The following is a 19,544-nucleotide window of genomic DNA, read 5'->3' as shown; positions in this document are numbered from 1 at the left end:
CTTACCACCTTGCGATTAACGCGATTCAAATTATTGCTTATAACGGATTCTAAAGCAATTTTAATGGCCTCGATATTGGTCTGATGTGAAATCGATTTCTGTCTCCGAAATGTCACCATACACCTAACCAGACAGGCTCAGCAAGCAAGCGAGAACGAGAGAGAGAGACAGGCTCGTGGCGTGAAAGAGGGTGCCATTCGTGGAAGGAAGGCATAATTACCGTCGAAACAGCGTCGTCGCCGCGTGCTCGATGGAACCGTGACCCCGACGTCGGCTCTTCCGTCCTTTCCACCGAGGGGGTGGCCGCTGTTTATTGTTCGACGGGAATCGACTCGGTAAGTGGGCCATCCCCGACAACGAAGGCGCGAAACCGTTGACAGGGTGTCGATAACCCTCGAGCCGGAAGGAATGGAAAGAGAGGGCGGGACAGGGCCGCGGCAATCGAACTCGTACAATACCGATAATATCTCCCCTTTGCGGAGGAACGCGGCGGCGAGTGGGCGCCCAGGGTGTGGAGGGTAGTCGCAAACCGTTTCCCACGATCTTCGCCGTCATAAACAGTCCACGTACACCGATGGACCGTCTTTCGATTCTCAAAACCGTCACGCTGGAGCTCGATATTAAAGCCTCCTCTCCCAGAGCGAGCAAGTCCGCGTTGCTCCTTGAATTTCGTGAAACGAGGGATTTTAATCGACGAACTTCCGCGTCTCGCCCTCCTCTTCATTCTAACCGCGAACAGTTTCGGGGAAAGGGGTTCTCCGTGGTTGGGGAAGTTTTTCGACTTGCCAGGGAATTCATTAACCGCGGTGTTATGCCCGACGCGCAACCACTGCGACAGATTATACCGTGATTCGTCGATGCTAAGGGTTGTTCGCGGGTCTTAGCCTGGAGAAGGAGTTTCGCGGAGAAGAGGGGCTCTGGGTTTCGTTGGAAATTCTGTGCTATTAGAAACCTTGTAAACGTTGCGACGTTATAAAAGTTTCGCAGGGTCCATTAAATTATGAAATTTTATACCCGGGGAAGGGGTGAAAGTTGGCGGCTGGCTTCGATTAAAAGGCTAGAGGGAGGGAACCCTTTTAGAAATCAATTATCAAGAACAGCATAAATTCCAGCTACCGTCTGGCAATCATGGAACAATCTCAACTACTTATGGAACACTTCACGGACAGTTCGATTCGTTTTGTACCGTCGCATAGTTAAGGCGTCGATCCCTACCGAGCGCGGCGATTTCGTTTGCTGGCCAAGTTCGGGGGTGTTTCCAATTTGCGTCGCGAAACTTTGATGAGGTTTCGGTCACTGAGTCAGGCCCCATAATCGACGGTGCAGATGGTTACTACATGTCGAATCAATTTCGACCGATCGCATATTTGACGCAATTTGCGGCCACCGGCTGCACCTTCGCCGTCTGATGCGATTAATCATCGACAGCGAATGATAATCGACCCGCGCGCGATGCCTCGTTTTGGCAACGAGCAACCTACCCCCTTCCCGTTATCGTTCTTTCGATATGGTAAACCGATACAAACGACTTCTTTATTTCCGCTCGCGGATTCACCGGCCACGCAATGAAACGCGTTGGTTCGAATGCCGCATTATGGTTGCTCGAACGATCGAATTTCGTAATGGACGCTAATAATGTGGATTATTGTATCAGCTAATTATAGTGAGATATTTGCGTGGGGAAGATGGTCGAACGCAAATCACGTTTCGAGTGATTCGGTTAATTACGTGCGTGCAAAAATCGAGTCCTTTTTCAGTCAACAGAGTTATTGGAAAGAGCGATATAGAACCTAAGTCTCGTACTGACACCAGCACCCCTCAAATGCACTCAACAAACTTGACCAACCATCCACGAATACTTTATAGATCGCTGTATACGAAGTACACTTTCCAACAATTTAAACCGAGCTGCGTGACATCTTAACAAGCCACCCAATACTTTTCACGTTGCATCCTCTTAATTTTCAACCCTTCCTCGTAATATCCGTCCATTTGAACGACAAATACCAAGCGGCTAGCCAATGGGGAATGACTGACGTCGAAGATGGACGACTCTCACGATTTCCTCGAGGGCGATGCGGCGACGTGGGCGCGGTCGTGTCGCATTAAAATGCATCCGCGAATTATAAGCGTTCCGGTAGCGCGGAGTCGCGATGGAAAATCCTGAAAATTAAGTAGCCCCCGAGCGGGTTCGCGTTCTCCGTTTCGCGAGGGGGGGTGGCTTTTGATGCTCTCGCTTCTGAGGCCGGCCCCTCTGTCGGTTCGAGCGAAATTACCTCGGCGGTCGTCGTAAACAGGATACTTGAGAGGATGCCGGATTATAATCCCAAAGGGGGCTCGCTTTCGGTGCGCGCCGCTTTTCCCGCGCGCTCCTCTGCCTCGAGTTAAATATGATTTGCCCCGCGTAGTCCTCCGCGGACCGGGATACAGGGAGGCGGGCGGCGCGCATAAAAGTTTACGTGTTCCCAGCCGACGTTCCTGACCGCGTCGCTTGGTACACGAAATTGCCGCACCTGCTGGAAACTGTCGCTTCGAAACGCTCGAGCCGCCCCTGCGGTTCCGGTTAAAAGGAACACGGGGCCACGTACGGGGCAACTAACTTTCCACGCGACAGCGAACATCGCGACGTACTCGCATACACGACGAATAAAGTATCGTCGACGCGGATGCCTCGATTTTTGAAACACTCCATCCTCTCGCATGGGGAACAATCGATTTTTATACAGTTCTCGTGCAAGTTACGAATGTTGGATGTCGTAAAGATCGTCGATGACGAGTTAACCTCCCCCGTTACCAGCGCCATCTTCTTGCGTTCTCAATGTTTCCGTCGGAGTCCCTGTTGAGGGAGCCGCGAAAGTAGACAAGGTAATATCGACGCCGTTTCCGCGAGCGCCACGGGCAATCTTGAAATAACAGACGGTGTCCTGGTTCCTTCGTTGTCCCATCATTCAACGGGGAACGCTCGCGATACCCAGGAAACGTCACTGCGATCTGTTCCGATTACAACGGGGATCCCGTGGCTCCACGTCGACCGTCGATAAACCTTCTCGAGCGTTTCGAAACGATAAAAAGCGCTCGTCTGTTCCAAGAATGTCCCCTTCCACCCTCTTCGTTCTGCTGATAAGTCGTTCGAGTTTAATCGTGGCTACGTAGACGAAATTTCCATCCGGTTCCAGAGCGACGAGGTGCGTCGGGAGATCGGGACGCGATCGTAGCGTAACGAGAGATACTCTGTTTCTGACGTTCGCGTCGGTGAAATGGAACGAGCGGAGGGTCGGTAGCAGAGGTCCTTCCAGAGTTAATTCTCCGCGACGTACGTTATCTGAAAGCAGCATCTGTCCGATATAATCGGTAATGGCCGCCGACGGGGGATATCCGTCGCGAGGTACCATCGTCGGGTCACGTAGGCACGGTCCAGGACAGACACGCCGCTTTTCATTTGCTACGAGCTGAGACAGCAACGGTCATCCTTTATTCCGCCGCTCGCGAACTGATTTAGCGAGGACGAACGTGAACCATGACACGCCTCGTTTCTTTCGCGACGATTCTGTACCGGTTAGTTCGTTTTTCTCTTTTCTCTTTCGCTTCTTCTTTTTTTTTCTGGACATTCACTTTGAATACGAATTCAGTTTCGTCTCTCCTCTTCTCTTCAAGAATCACAATTTCCACGCAATGTTCGCCTTTCAATTTCTTTGAAGCTTGGCTCATAAAATATATCGCGAGAGATAGAAATTCGTCTCGACATTTGCGGCGTCTTTCCCACAGACGATCGCAGCGATACGAATTTCTTTCTTTCATTTTCAAGAGTAACGTCGCGCGGTTGGATTCGACATTCGTCCGCGTCCAGTGACCGTGATGGGGCACAAACCGCCCGTCGTGATTCTGCTCCCGTTGCTCGACGGTGCCGTTAAAACACAACGCGCCATGAAAAAGATGAGAGTTTTTCCGAGCGTAAAGTATAACCGCATTTCGTTCAAGAGGTAGGATTTCGCTAGAGAAACGAGCGCTCGCATTGGATTGGCGCGGCTGAGTGTTCTCCAGCGTGGTCATTGTACAAGGGGTGAACAGACGGGGTGAGACGAGCAACCAAAGTATCCGGCAGCGGGAAATTTGGAACGTGGCACAGCTACGCGTTGAAATTCATTTGAATTTCGTCGAAATTTTCTTGCTGATGAACCATAGTACAGCTCTGGAACAGCTTGCTCTCTCAACAGTACCACGTATATTTTATACGTACTCGCAACGTTGATACCTTCATTTTTCGATACACAAGCAAACATCTGAAACGTGCACGCTGTGTCCACGGTTTTCGTTACATCGAATACCCCTGAAAACGTCGCTTTTGTTGCCACGGAGTTGCGCGAAACAGAACCGAGCGCGGAGGAAAGTTAAAAGCGAGGGGGAAAAACGAGGGTGCCAATCGCGCTGGACAAGTCGTACGTGATTGGCGTGATAATAATCACGTACGCATTCACTGTTAGCCAGCTGTAGCGCAACTGGTTCGTGTCGCTTCGATCGTTTGCAAACTGGGAGTCGTTAGTTCGTAATTTACTAACCCGTTCATTCTGTTTTTCCTCGATTTTCACGGATTTCGACGAAAAAAAAAAGAGAGAGAGAGATGAGTACCAACCAAATTGAAACCTGTCATTTCTAGATAACGATTAACCCGTCCGATTATCCGAACGTAAATTCCGCGTGGGTCTGAAATTTTCAGGCAACTCGCATAAATCTGGGTCGTCGTGAACCCAGGTTCAGGCTCCCGCGTTGCGAAACCGAAATTCTACGTAAACGGGAATGGAACGCGCGTTACGGACGCGAACACGGGAGCTTTGCATAAAGATAATCGTGCTTTCCAAAGCAGCCAAAGAGGAGAACAGAAGAGGGAGAGAGAGACAGAGAGGGGGAGATGACTGAGGCCATTTTACGCGAAAGCTCGCAACGAGCCTGCGCTCGTACAGAGAGGCGGATTTAAGTGTTTACAAGGTGCACGGGAACTCGCGTAACCCCGGCGATCAGCAGACCAAAACGTTATCCAGACTAGCCAACAGCCGTCTTTGCGTCTTAGGAGAATAGCGGGGTTTCGCCCTCGAGAGAATGGAAAACGGATTTCCGTGGTTTCGTGGACGTCCAACTTGCTGAGAAGCTCCTCGGTGTCCCCGTTAACGAGAACAACAGAGCGCTACAATGACGCCGATTAATGCTCGGAACCGGTGCCGTCCCCCCCGTCGCCATGCTCGCCGCTTAATTGGATGTTTCACCTCTGGATTCGGGCGTCGAGCAAATTTCTCAACCGTTGTTAATAAACATCAACATGGCCGCGTTTGCTTCGCACTTCCGTCGTCGACAGTTTCGAGTAACACCCTCGAATGCAATTTTCGCTACGTTCAAATGAGAAATTCGCGATATTAAAAGAAAAAAAAAAAAAATTCCGCGCTGAGAGCTTTGACCATCGCAGCGAAAAATTGTAGCAGCGGAGAGTTTACAGTGTTCGCCTGAGAGCTGAAATATGTTTAATGTTTTCTTATAATTTCACGTGTAACGCGGTCCGTTTCGCGCGTTGAATTCCAGCAGTGGAGCGCGCGGAGTGAGACTTTTTAATCCCTTGGACGCCGCAGAGGGCAGAAAGTAGTCGCGACCCGTGTAAAATCGGACAAAACGTAAACGAGGCGGTGTGGAGAGCCGCACAGGGGAGCCGCACGGGTCGGAAGATCCTGGAGGATACTTGACACAGGTGCGCCCATCCCTCAAGTAGCTTTCAAAGGTGGAACCTCTTCACAGTTGTAGCTACACGTTCAGAGGATATCGTTCCATTCAAAAGTCAAACAACGTTTTCACTTAACAATTTCACCGTCGAGAAAATCATTCGCTATCAATTTCTTCTCATTTCCTCTTCCTGTGCAATCATTCCTTCTTCCCTTCGTGATCCACTAAATAATAATAATTCCCAATGGTACAACAATTAGTCCTTATCAAACCATTCTAGGTATAAGATGCACCATAGAATGCACTTTAAGATGCAATTGGTCTTTTTGCTCTAGCGGTTCGAGAAGGTACGGTTAGGTTAGGTTTCATTCTGCCACTTATGCTAGATTAGGTACTAAGTCACAAGAACCTAACCTAACCATACCTAAACGAACCTCTAGCTAACTCTAACCAATTGTAAAGGGCATAGAGCAGTGCAACTTTACCCGCTGAAACTGCTTGGGTTAGGCTTGGTTTAGGTTGGGCTAGGTTCTAGATTAGCCTAACCTAAGGTTATGTTAGAGCCTAACCTAATGTAACCTAACCAAACCAGCATAACCTTGCGCACGTAATCCAGTCGGTCCCCGTTTAATGCAACCTAATCTAACACACCCTATCCAGCCAGACGTACTTGCGCGCGACGTGCGCACACAGCTCGAACGTCGAGCGTTTCTCTACCGATGATGTGTGTACAAGGAAGCCTCCGCATTGTGTCGAGCTCACGTTTATTAGTTCGTCCGGTATCGAAAGCAGCGGGAGTGGGTCGCGAGCCGAGCCTCGCCGCGGGATCAAATATCTGCCGAGCAAACCATAATCGGAACCGTGATGAATACCATCTCCGCGGCTGATGAAGTTTACCGGGCACCTCGTTAATTCGAGTTGGATCGCGGTTGCGAAAACGCGGTCCACCATTGCGCGCGAGCCTTTACGGACTGTTACGCTGCCGTGATTATGTCGTTGACTGCGAATTAACCCGGGAGCAGAAGGAGGAGCGGACGCGTGCACGTTCAAAGGAAACGTGTGTTTAACTTTGCCAGACGGGCGTCGATCGACGAGGCTGACGGGGCTTGCCGGAATATGATCGGATTGGAAGTTCATTGTGGCGTTATATGAGCTTCCCGATGTCTCTGCAGGCTGCTGGTTATTGCCCTGTCGTTTTTTTACTCGAACACCCTATTAACATCTGACATACACGTGTCCATTAAAATATTTAAAAAGAAATAAATTAACGTTATCTCTAAAATGGCACGAAATTTTGTCGCACAGTGCGCGCTGGCGAGAGAGCGGAACGCGAAAGAGCACAACGGATCGATAGTCGAAAGTTAGAGTTCCCAGGCAGAGGCGGTTAATTAAAGTCGGCGAAGACTTGTCAGTAAACTCGACGCGTCCGAAGCCGATCGAGAATTCCACGCGAAAATAGTTCCAGGCCGGCAAATCCTCCGTAACAATCGGGACTGCGCGATTAACTTTCACGAGTGACCGAAACGAGTCAAAGCTCGCCCCGGGAATGGTGATTTCCACGGGGCTGGGGCCAAACTCGATCCGCGGACTCGATTGAGGAGCGCGACCAGAGGCGCTGGGTCAAAGGATGAATATATTTAGGTCGGGCAGGACATGTCGAAGGAAAATTAGTTTTGGATAAGGGTATCAAAAGAGGTGGCGCTGGCTCTCTGGTAAACTTAATATTGGCCGTGTCCTATCGGGATTTAGAGGCAACCTGGTCGTCCCTGAAACGCGCGGTCGCGCGCGCTCCTGTTTCACACCCGATCGTTTTTCCGCGCCGTTTCTTTTTCCCCGCCACCCGTCTCTCGCCCTTCCGCCGTTTCAATTCGTGTTCGTTAACTTCGTTGACGCTCGTCGGGGAAATACCAACTTCGCCAGCGTCGTCGTCGTCGTCGACGTGGCCGCCGGTTTCGGACCGGGCTCGCAATTTCCACCCCCTTCACGTTCACGGGTCGCCGATTACGATCCTCGAAATTTCAACCGAGAAACTCTCGGGACACGCCGCCTTACGATCGAACGTTTTAACACTTCCTCGGGCGCTCGACACCCCCCGTAGTCACGATCGTTAACAGGGAGCAGCCACTCCGTCGCTTATCTCCGTCGAGGAAATTTCGACGCGATTTGCATTCGGTTACGGGACGTGGGCTCTGATTCGTCTGTGATTTCCACGACGGGGAAATTTTGCGTCGCGACAAATTCACGAACGTCCTCGACGTTTTCTGGCAGGGGTTGCTCGTGGTTTTAGGCGCGCGATCTTCGTCGTTCGATAGGGGAGCGCAACTTCGTTGGAATCTCCTCGCGCGAATTTGTATTTGAGGTTGAGAGCAAAAACAAATTAGAGAAATTGTACCGTTGCGCGATTTACCGTTTATCGTGAAGTAGGTATTCTATTAAAAGTAAAATTCTTAAAGATCGCGAAGCATCTTCGTCGAAGGTGCTTTTAAAATAACTTTAATGGCGCAAATAACTGGGTCGTAAAGCATCGCGGCGTTCATGCTTAAAGACTCGCGCGATAACCAGCAGCCGGCTATTTTCGAGGGTACACCGGCGGATTTAAAGAAAGTGGAAGAGGAAAAAATGAAGGAACTGGTGGAAGAGGGCGAGCAGAGGGGTTGGAGGAGGACCGTGGCGCGATTAACGACGCTCCGTTTCCGACGGCGAAAGCTCCCTCGTCGAAGTGACCCTGTAATGACGCCGCTAACGTCCGCCGTTAACATTAGTGACAGAGCCGCGTAATTTGCGCGTCGCACATTCGTCTCGGCCCACTTTCCCGGCTTCTACCCCATTTGATTTTCGCCATTCAATTTATCACCCCTTAAACTTCGGCTCCGTTTCTTTAAGCGTGCCACCTTCCTCGAGGAATTGGAACAACTCGCAATTAAGGCTCGCCATTTACCAACCACCTTTCGAGAATCGACGTAATTCTCGAGTCAAAAGAAGAGACTTCAATTGAAACAGCTCTCTAAATCCGATAATTACAGTGTATAAAATGGAGTGCGCAATGCTCAACGAAGTCTCTGATCGCTATCGTAATTAGGAAAAGAAAAAAACGAAAAATAGCTTCATTTCAGTTACGCGATATCGTCTACGTCTGGACGAGGACAAATTCGACGCGTTTCCCCATTTTTTCCGAGCTGCTTCTCTCTCCTCGGAGCGCTGGAACGTTCAAAGGCAGAAGGGGACGCGCGAAAGGAATGTGTGTCGTGGCAGCAGTGCTATCTAAAAGTAGCACGATTAACGACGTCCTGTTCTCTCGACGAATGCGACTGCATCAGGATGGTCTGGTAACGAGGCTACTAAAGCGTGTAGTTAACATTAGCGCCATAGTCCCGTAATTTGCACACTCCAGATCCACTCGTTGCCCTCTTCTTTCTCCACCCTCGCTTCGTTCCCTGGCTCTCCCTCCCGTTCTCCTTCGTCCTCGCCATCCTCAACCCCCCTTCCTTCTCTCGTCGTCTACGGACGATTATGTACACGCGTCTCTGCGCGTTTACCCCTCTGTGCACAGGTGGTAACGCGCGTCTTCCTCCTCCTCTTCCACCTCCTCCTCTCTCCGTTTAACCGTGAACAACGAAAGCAATGGTGGTGCAACGGTGGTGCCACGGCTGGAAATGGCGCCTCGTAATTTTCCCAATGAAGTGTTACGCTACATCGTTTCTCGCTTTCCTAATGCAGCCGCTTCCGGGCTCGACGAAACCGAGCATTAGACGGATTGTGGCCTGAGAAATTGGCCAAGCTTGTTATTTATACGTCGTTTGTATGGTAACGCCAGCAGGATCCACGCGAGGAACGAGGACCACAGTCGAGGCGAGAGCTTTGTCTTTCAGGTTTACTCTGGGTAGAAGAATTTTTCTAGGATTTGCTTGCTGGCTCCTCTTCTTGGAGAAATTAGTCTCGCGTGAGTTATCCTCCGGAGCTTTTAAAACCGTTAAGCGTGATTCATTCGCGGATCCTTTCGCCGTCAAACTTGCTACCGTCATTAATCGTTGAGAAAGAAACGGAAATGTGTTTTGTATTAATAGACGGCGGTGGGCGCATGTAGGTCGTTGCAATCTGTCTGAAAGGAAGAAAACGAGGCTCATCGTCGGGGAGGATTAAACGCTTCACGGTCGCGAAGACGAAGAAAGGACCCTCGGTTCGAGCTCGATGTGAACCGCGAAATGACGATGGCCGAGCGTTCGAACCAGGCCAGCCCACTGCACGCACGTAATATCTCTGTCAGACAGACATAAAAGTTGGAGTAAACAGAGCGAAGTCTTAATCGCAAACTCCTCGTGCCACTCTTGGCTACCTTTTTATACCTTTTATACGACTTTGTTACGCACTCATTAAAAGTTTCCAAGCTGCCGTTTATCTTAATCTTCCGACCGAACTGGACAGAGTCGAAACGGTTACCCGTTCGAATTTCTTCGGATTTAGTAGGAGGACGCGATGAAATTTTACCGTCCTCTTTTCGAAAAACGCGCGTCCCTGTTGGAAACGCTGCTTCGCGATCCGATAGTACGATCGAATCGAAGCGAAAGGTACGAGAACGTTATTTCTTCGAAGGAACAATTCGAATCGAGTCCACGTAAAAGCACGAATGGCTCGGGCGAGAAGCTGGATTTTAAGATTTCGAAATCCTGATAAATTCCGGAAGACTCGAATCCGCGGGCCTGATTAATGCGGGGGCACTTAGCCGTCTACCAAGAGGAATATCTCACCTTTATTATAAAATTACAAAATTCTACGGGGAATTATTCAGCCAGGTCGCCCCTTTCTACGCGATCTACTAAATCTCCAGTTGGAATTCGCCGAAATCTTATCGCCGTGGAATCCTTTCGCCCGTAAATCGTCTCTAATTGGTTGATAAAATATTCGTCAGGTGGCGTCGAATAAATCGCGACTTCGCCCGAACGCGTTCCATTCACCAGGAAAATTTCTCTTTCGCGTCGACTCAAATTCGATGTTACCCTCGCTGCTTCCACCAGCACCTTATCTCGGACTCGTTTCGAATTCCTCGACGAGTACGTCCCTCACATGAGATATCCGACGAGAAATTATTTCGAAAAATGTATCCTGCTAGCATCGCGAGAGAAGAGTCACGTTCCTCCTTGTTTTTCCTTGCTGATGAAGGACAGACGGGAAAAGTTGGACGAAGCAAAAGTGTCGACGAGTCTACAGTGATTAATCGAACGACTCGTTGACGAACGAGGACGTGTTCGTCTGGTCCAATGTCTGACCAGTAACAGGTACAATGCTACTTGAAGATGTGCTCGGATCACCTGGCTGTCTTTCGTATTCGAAATTGCTTAATGTTAGACGGGACGTAGCTAGAGAAGTTTGAATCCCCTTATCGAAACGAGGAACGGAAAGTCTTTCCAGGTTAGTGACGAGCTTACAGGCGGCTCGAAGTTTAAAATGGTTGGAACATGCGTACGTGGCGGATTGAACGCGGGATTTTGCTACGGGGATGCGGCTGGTGGTGGATCGGGTGCAATGGAATAGCGATTAAGGTGAGTAGGGTGGCTTCGTGTTTTTTTTCTTCCTCACGGTTCACCTTATAAGAGTGCTTTGTTTCCGTTCAGCGCTGCGTCGACGTTAGCATATCAATTTCAACTTCTTTATAATAATTCAAAGTTGCATTATCATTGGAGAACGGAGGAAGAGGAAAGCGAACTTGAAGTAGATCAAATAACTCGTGTAAAAGAAATGTATCAATTTCAAGCTGGTACAAACATTGTTTGTATTAAAGAAGAGAAATTTTTAAGGTTTCCTTTGAAGCTCTGCGATCGCATCATCGTTCGAATGGAAAGCAGCAAGGACAGTCCATGGACCATCGAGGTTGCGCTGCCATCCGATTGGGAGATCGTTGCAAAAAAAACGGAGTCCTTTTGACGGGGCCTGTTCTCCGATTGAATCGAGACGCGTTGACGGATCATAATGGATTGAATTTCGATTCGTTTGCTTCCTTCAGTCTGCGCGCGTTTGTCGCCGGTCGGACAATTTCGCCGCGCGACAAATTCGTCGATTGCGAACCGAAGAAGATGCAGACGCGGCACGACCCGCATCCATCCAATCAGCGCGGCCCCCGGAAAAGTGGAAGATCGGGAACCACCGGAAGTGGGCTTACGCGCGCAACCGACATCACAATCCCACGGAATCGTTGGGCTGCTTTTTCTACCCGGCACTTCCCACCGTTTCGACGCCGGTTCTATCCGCGTTCGAGTTTCATTTTGCACCCGAGACGCGTCACGGTCCCGTTGCTTCGAGCGTCGAGCATTCTCCTCGGCAAAACGTCGACCGGAGCTCCTCTTTTCTTTTTTCCTCTCTCTCTTTTTTTTTCTTTCCTTCTTTTTAGATTTTCAACGTCGCAGCCCCCACTCTTCCCGCTGTTCACGGTCCACTTCTCTCACGGCTACTCGCGTAGCTTCATTTATCCTCGAGCCACCCCCTTGGGCCTCTTGCAAAATTATCCGACTTTAACGAGTGGCGCTATTTTAATAAAGCGACGCTTAACGAACGAGAGGAGGATCGTCGAATATGATTACGTCGAGGGGATATTGCAGTAGCTGTTCAACTCAATCCTCGTCCCGGATGTTTCGCAAAAATAAGGTCTTAAATTCCATTTGCTCGACGCGAACAACTTGACGTACGATAGGTTTATTTAATTTAGTTCCTCACTGACGCCACGGTTACTTGTTACGATAAATACGGGAGAAACCAGCGCGGTTAGTTTCAACGAATTTCGACGTGTCGTACAATCGTTTACCACCGCGTAGCCGAGATGCTTTTACAAAAGAAAACGCTGGTACATCGAAACAACCGGCTCGCAATTTACCGTAGTTTCGCACGGAATTTCTCTCTAATACACTGCTGTCTAAAAATTCCACCGAGCGCACATCCGGGAAATACAGAGAGCTCCCCATTGAGCAGCCACTCTAAACTACACGCGTTACTCGAATCCTCCTTTCTTCGCGGGCACAATCGCAGAGAATTCTCCGGGCGTCGTTCCACGGTAAATTCGATACACGCGTCGTTTTTCACCGGGGCCCCCCTTTTTGCCAGCGCGCAACTTTCATCCCGCGGAGAAAAGTTGACGGCGGAACGACGGACGGAGCTGAATGGAGAGAGCGAGCCCCGCGAGCGCGCGGCCCCTTTTCTTCGCCCCCCAGCGTCTTTTGATTCCAGTCTAATGGATCGTATAATGCGCGCCACGGACAGGCGGCTCCGCTCTTTTTCACCCCTCGACGTATCGATCTTATTACGAGCGTCGAAGCTTCCGGAAGTTAAACGGGGACGCGTGGCCGCCGCGCGAATCGAGCCACGGAAAAACCGGACGCGGGGTTTAAAATTGGAAATTTATTTGCGACTCTTTGACCCGCGCGTCGAATTAAATCGCAATTAATTTTACATTTTACGCAGGTCGATTTTTCGCGTGGAAATGAATAAATAATACGAACGTTTTTTTTTTTTTTATTATCGAGGGACTCTTTTTAGCGAGGCGTTTTAATAAAGCAGAGCTCGCGGGACGAGCTGTGGAACGGATTGCGGATGTTCGAGGTACAACGTGGAAATTCGTGTTGGCCACGGTTAATTTATTCCTCCTTGCCCCCGTAACCGGTATAAACTTTCCACTAGACAGCGATTTCGTTTCATAGAATCCTGCTTTCGTGCCAACGCGTCCCCACCTCTTTCCTCGATCCACTTAACTTTTTTCCTGGCCGTACGGAGAGCGTTCTTGGAATACCGAATCGAACTAATTTCGGTGTTCTGGTAATAATGCGAGCGGCTACATCGTTACGTAAACGGAAACGCTTGACAGGACAATTATGGATCCCTGAACGATTGCCCGTATCCAACGAGTGGAATTATTAAAATTGCCTCTCCTCTAATTTGTTCTAGTTTCAGTCGAAAGCTCCGCAACGGGACTCGATATCGTTGTCGTCGGATACTTCAACAAAAGAATGATTCGCTTTTTTCGTTCGTTTATTCCCTTTCTCTTTTCATTTTTTACCTTAAACCTCTTTCGAACGGAACAAAGGGAAATTTGCAAGAAACATTTCTATCGAAGACAAAGGCAGAAATCGACACAGAGCGGCGGAATATCGAGAGGCCATTTCAGCACGAATCGCGTTCACTGGCTCGAAACACGCGACTAGGCGCGCCCACCACTGGCAGAGAAACAAAACGGGTATTGTCTTTGGCGTCTTCAAAGTTTCCCCATTTCGCCAACTCCGATCGTAAGTCGCCCTTATTGTACTTCATATCCCTCCGTGGACGATGGCCACGATTTAAACTGTATTATACACGGTGCACTCCAAACGACGGCGAAGAAAAAAACGATCAGAAGAAAAGAAAGAAGAAATCGAAGAAGAGGAACGTAACGCGCAAACTTTACGAAACGAGGCGGAATTTCTGTCGTATTACGAGGCGGAATGATTCGTTTCGGAATCTTCGATGGCCATCGCGGACGCGATGGTACGCGCGATATCTTCGCAAACGCGCGTGTACCTACAACATGGAACGCGGGTCGTTTGAATTTTAAATCCCAACCGACGAGTTTACGCGGACGCTGGTTGAACCGTGCAATTTGCGATCGCTGAGTAAATTCGCCTTCGCTAATCGACCCGTTAATGCGCCTATTACTTTTGAATGCTCGCGCGGTGCGACGCTCAGCTCAGATACCGATCGACAATTTCGTCTCCGCGCGTGGAATTAATTTTTCGTTCATTTTCAGGCATCCACTTTGATTCGTTGGACTCGAAGGATGTCCGTTCAGTTTTCCTGATGGAATCGCGCGATCAAATTCTCCTGGAATCGTACCACGTTTTATATATCTTTCGCTCTCCGCCAAACGGTCGAGTGTCTGTGTGTAATCTGTGGAATGAAAAGTGGAGCGATAACGAGGAGTCTCTTTATTTCTTGTATAATCGTTCTGTCGTTACTTTTTCAGACAATGAGATTTCAAAGCTGTATATAATATCACTGCGATAATCTCAAACTGACAAAGCGACTTGGATGGTGGATTCAGAAAGCATCGAATCAGCTGGGTCGTCGCGCAGTGAATTAAACATTACTGTCGACTTTTCTCGAGATACAAAGAGTCAGCAAAAATTGAACGCCATGAATCATCCCTTGATGCGTCTATGCGAGCCGCGCGTCCCCAGTTTGCCACAATTTAAACAAATTTCATCGACGATCGTGCACCTTCGACGCATCAAAGCGGCTGGTAATATCACAGAGCGATATTTTTGAGTTAAAAACAGCTACCCTTTCTCGGACGCTCGAGCGTCTCGCGAGCAGAGATCACGCGACGCTTCCTGAATCTGTTAAAACGCGTCAGACTCGTTTCGACCTTGCTAGACACCCAACTTCCACGACAGTTGTTCGCAATTTCCGCCGCTTTGGTCGTCTGAATAATAATACCAAGTCGTGAAGGAAGCAGAAATTATCGTCTGCTGAAACATCGCAAAAATCGGCAAAAAAAAGTTCGATTCACGATAAGAGTTTCATTCGGATTTCAAGCGTGGAACTCTACGATTTCACCGCATTGTTTCCGATTTTCATTGATACAGATCGTTCGCGTTACTCTTTTTAATTCGTCCTCTGTTGCGCAGACCGCCAGTTCGCAGCGAGCGATTATGGTCGACGAGCTGAAAGATTAATCGGCCGATTCCCGTATATTCCAATTAACGTGACCGCAACAGGGTCGACGGAAACAAAGTTGGCCGGCAACTAGTTCGATTATTGCGGAACCGCGCCGGCTGATCGCGCGACAATACATATATGGAATTGATGAACTGTCGTAGGTCGCACGGGACCGCAAAACCGAGACCGATTATACGCGCAATCCAGGCGATTCATTTATCCTGAGAACGCGTTGCGAGGCCGCCTTGCGGATCGTCGAGCCGCGATTACGCGACGAACGCGATGGACCACCGCGAATTCGCGGTGAAGATCGAAACGAGCAATCGGATCGAGTATGTCGGTCGTCTCGACTCTGGTCTTCGTAATATAGAAATCGTGGTCCGCTGTACGCGTCGATGCAACGTTAGGATCGCTAATTGGATTCGAAACGATACGAATTACGCTTACGAGGACTCGCGGCTCGTCTATTACCGTCGAATAAAATCACGAGACTCGAAAGAGTAATTTTATACGGATAGCAAAGGGATTTTCGTCGACTAGATCCTAAACAAGCGACGCGTAGGATCCTCCTCGGCTGGGACCTCGTTTAAGGATCGCGAGGGAAGCGTCCCCGGTTTATGAAAATCGTCCGAGGCACTTTGAGCGCAAAGAGAGAGAGAGAGTCGCGAGGGTCGACGAGGCGGCCCGTGAATAAAAAAGTATCAGATGCGTGGCGAAAATGCTGATGTTTTATGTATACGGCTTTGTATCGCGGATAGTGATTCCGCTATAAATATTTAATAAGCTCCACGTAACGGAAACGTTTCTCAGAGAGGGAATAAGATCTGAGGATGATGGTCTCTGGTTTCTTCCTGCCAATTAAGGATCGCGGACTACGAACGAGACTCCTCTGTCTCGGTGTACGTTTCCACTCGCGGCTACTTCTATTTATTAATCAATTATTCAAATGCAAAAAATTGTCCTCGTTTGGAAAATCGCGATGGAAGCTCGCGACTGAAATTGTTTGGAGCAACTTCCGTTTTCATTACCGTCGTTGGGGGGAATCTTTAAATTATGAAGACGAACGAAGCAAGAACCAAAGAATTGATAAAAAACGAAGCGCAACTCTTTTTCTTTTACATCAGAGTATCTCGCGTAATGTAAAGCAAGACGAGGTGGAGAGTCCTATATATAATAGAAAATATCAAAGATTAAAGTACCGCTGGTAACGTGTAAACGGAAGAGGGTGCAACCCTTCTTGTCGTCCTTTTAATAAATCGAATCACCACAGGAAAACAGCTTACACTGTCAATTAAATATCGTCCACCCTTAACGAGTAACCCCATCGAAGAGTGCGAAGTGGGACGTTAATCGCGTAACGAGGGGGCAATTAACGAGGATCGAGGCGGAGGATTAACGTTCGCGATGATAACCCTAACGAAAAGTAATCGTAGCCCGGGAACGGTCGACGCCAGGGAAGCTGTTTCGTCTCGCGAGAAGGTAAATTAATTTGCATTTAAATGAGCGCGCGCAAAAACGTCGGATAACACGGCGCGAACGGTGGACAAAGGGAAAAAGCGCCAATTAATTACGCGGGGGGAGGGTGGTTGGCTCTAACTGAGAAATAAATTCAACGAATAGCTCTTCGAGAACTTACTACCACCCCCGACTCTGTCCACGAGGGTTGGTTTCCTTGGCCTAGTTCGATAGATAAACGTCGATGCATCCCCATAAAGAGATCTTAATTAACAAATAAAAGTGCTGAGACGAATGCGAAAGGATACGTTGCTTCCACATCCTCCAAACTCTGAAGTTACCACAGAATTATCATACCTTTTTCGAAACACCATAGAAGAACCAGCGCTTAATCACCGTGACTCGTAATACAGAACAGGATACAATTCGTATCGCTCTATCGGGTTCCAGCGCGAGTGATTAAGCGTTAAATGAAAACTACGGCCAGAGAGGGAGAGATTCGTTCTTTTTTTTTTTTTCGCGTAACGGCTAAAAGCTGACGGCTGTTCAAAAAGTGAAATTCGTTACGCGAACAGTTTCGCTGTTCGTTTGGCTAACTGAAACGATGCTGGGCCGGGGTAGTAAGAAGCACTTAGCCGGGTACGTGTTCCTATTCCGTAATGGAGGCCAGAATTCTATCTCGTCCGGCGTATCGTTGTCGAGGGCCCAGCCCCGTCCACGGCAATTCGCGCAACGATGTTAAATCGATTTTGTAAAGCAGCAATTCATTCCGATTGCACTTTTCCATTACAGGCGCGGCCGGGCTTGTAAGCAACGCTGGCCTGGCACAGCGATCGACAAACGATCCCCTCTCACAGTTTCATCCCCCCGCTTTTCTCTATTACCATTTCTGTTACACAATCGCCGTTACTTCGCTCCCGTTTTTTATTCGAACGTACGTACACGAGTTATCCTTGGTTATTAAATTCGACGCACTTACTTTAATTACTATCGCCAAGTAATGTACGCGGGCAGCACGTGTCTCGATATTAAATCGTAGGGGGAGGAGGGAACGTTTAATTAAAAAATGAAGGCTGGATTAACCGTGAGATATAGAAGACTTCTACTTAAGGTTTCCACGGTTTCTTTTTTAAGAAAATCGAACGGGAGTAGAATAAAAATGTTTTACACGCGAGTATGTAAAAACGATCGATCGTGTACTCACTGCATATGAAGAACTGGGACCGATTTATCGGAGAACAGCACGACTGGTCGATTGAATCGTTCGTTGCGACCGCAGACACGAGCTCCACCTTCCAGCTGGAGCCAGCCACCCTCGCATCTGCAACAGAAGACGACGCACACGGATTAGCAGCCGTTCTCTCTCGCTCTCAGCTGAAAATGAACCCCCTCGACGCCACAGGCTCGATCAGTCTTGTCGATCCTCGATCGTTCCTCTTCGTTATCTTAAAATCGCGGACCTCGTCCCGTTCGCGGCTGGTTCGCGCGGGAGATTGATTCGCGCGCGTGTGTCACGGAACGATCGAATTCTAATTGAAAGGCAGAGGAACGTGGGAACTGATTGTTCCTACGGGGACGTTTAAGCGGTGGCGCCGTGGATTCTGGTTGACAAGTGTCGAGTCGTGAAAATTAATAGCCACGAGATATATCGACGTGGTATTGGCAAGTTTGAGATCAACGGGACGGACAGAACTAGTCTCTGGGTCGCGCGAGTCGATACCAATCACGCGTGGTTATGATACTTGATACCGATCGTTCCTCGACGCGGTATATCGCGTTGTCCGTCATTCGTTTGACGGATGACGTGTAAACGTACGCGATGGATTCTTCGTTTCGTATTAAAATGTTACTTGACTCTTCGACCCTTGAATAAATAATTGTACTTTCACGAAGCATTCATCGACGAAGAAATCGCGTGTAGAACCATTCTTAGCGCTCTTACGTTCCACTTTCTCGATTCTCGAGCTGGAATTGCTTCTCAAACGACTTCAAAGGATCCGTCTATCCCTTGCAAGAGGGCTGCGTTCGTAAATGGTTACAAATTCGAGTGGTTACGCAATGAGTAATACGTAACGGGGATTGAATCGCGTTGATTTAATCTGCGTAACACCCTCGTCTTTCCCGAAAGTGAAGGAGGGACGTTTCGTAATACGGTTCGCTGATTATCATCCATCGAGGTTTCTGAAAATTCCAACGTCGTGTCTCGATTTGTAAATCAGGAAATTCGTGCGATCAGTAATCGACGAATCAACTGATTCACCGAAATTCGAGAATAATTTAATGCGAATTCGAAGGGTTCCGAAGGGTGTCCTGACCTTCTTAAAATTTAGATATCCTATTCGCTGCTCCCTCGTTTCTCAGGGGTGCGTAGAAATATTTTAAGCGAAGGTAGTAGAAATAATCTCGTTCGATTGCCCTAATGAAAGTTCCAAGTTGTTAAAGCAGTCGAGGCGCAACGAGGGCAAAGTAAAATAAAACGGATCACTCGCTGGAAGTTGTTGAAATTTTTCTCATAATGTGTAATTAATAACCGGGAGATCCTCGAAGGCTTCTGGAAAAACGCTAGGCACCGATCCGTTAATATAGAAGTTCATCTGGGGGGGGGGCAAAGAAACGGAGAATTCCCTTTTCTCTTAATGCAATCCAGCGAATATCTAGGAAGGCGAGTTGCCCGATGAAACAGGAAGAGTGATCGTGACCTGGTTCCGAGTTCC

The 19,544-nt window shown here is 48.7% G+C and overlaps 1 protein-coding gene across 1 annotated transcript in view; it reads right to left on the bottom strand.

The window, feature by feature from the left end:
• The window catches only part of LOC143428794 (uncharacterized), a 174,718-nt gene that overhangs the window by 80,906 nt on the left and 74,268 nt on the right, over positions 1 to 19,544 (bottom strand). The window contains exon 4 of the mRNA XM_076903927.1: positions 18,035 to 18,151. Within this exon, the coding sequence (XP_076760042.1) occupies positions 18,035 to 18,151 (117 nt within the window). The remainder of the gene's footprint in view (positions 1 to 18,034; positions 18,152 to 19,544) is intronic.

This window comes from Xylocopa sonorina, chromosome 11 (genome assembly GCF_050948175.1).
Source record: "Xylocopa sonorina isolate GNS202 chromosome 11, iyXylSono1_principal, whole genome shotgun sequence".
In the NCBI taxonomy this organism is placed as follows: domain Eukaryota; kingdom Metazoa; phylum Arthropoda; class Insecta; order Hymenoptera; family Apidae; genus Xylocopa; species Xylocopa sonorina.
Note: the sequence above shows the minus strand (reverse complement) of the source record. Positions and strands in the feature narration are given on the sequence as shown.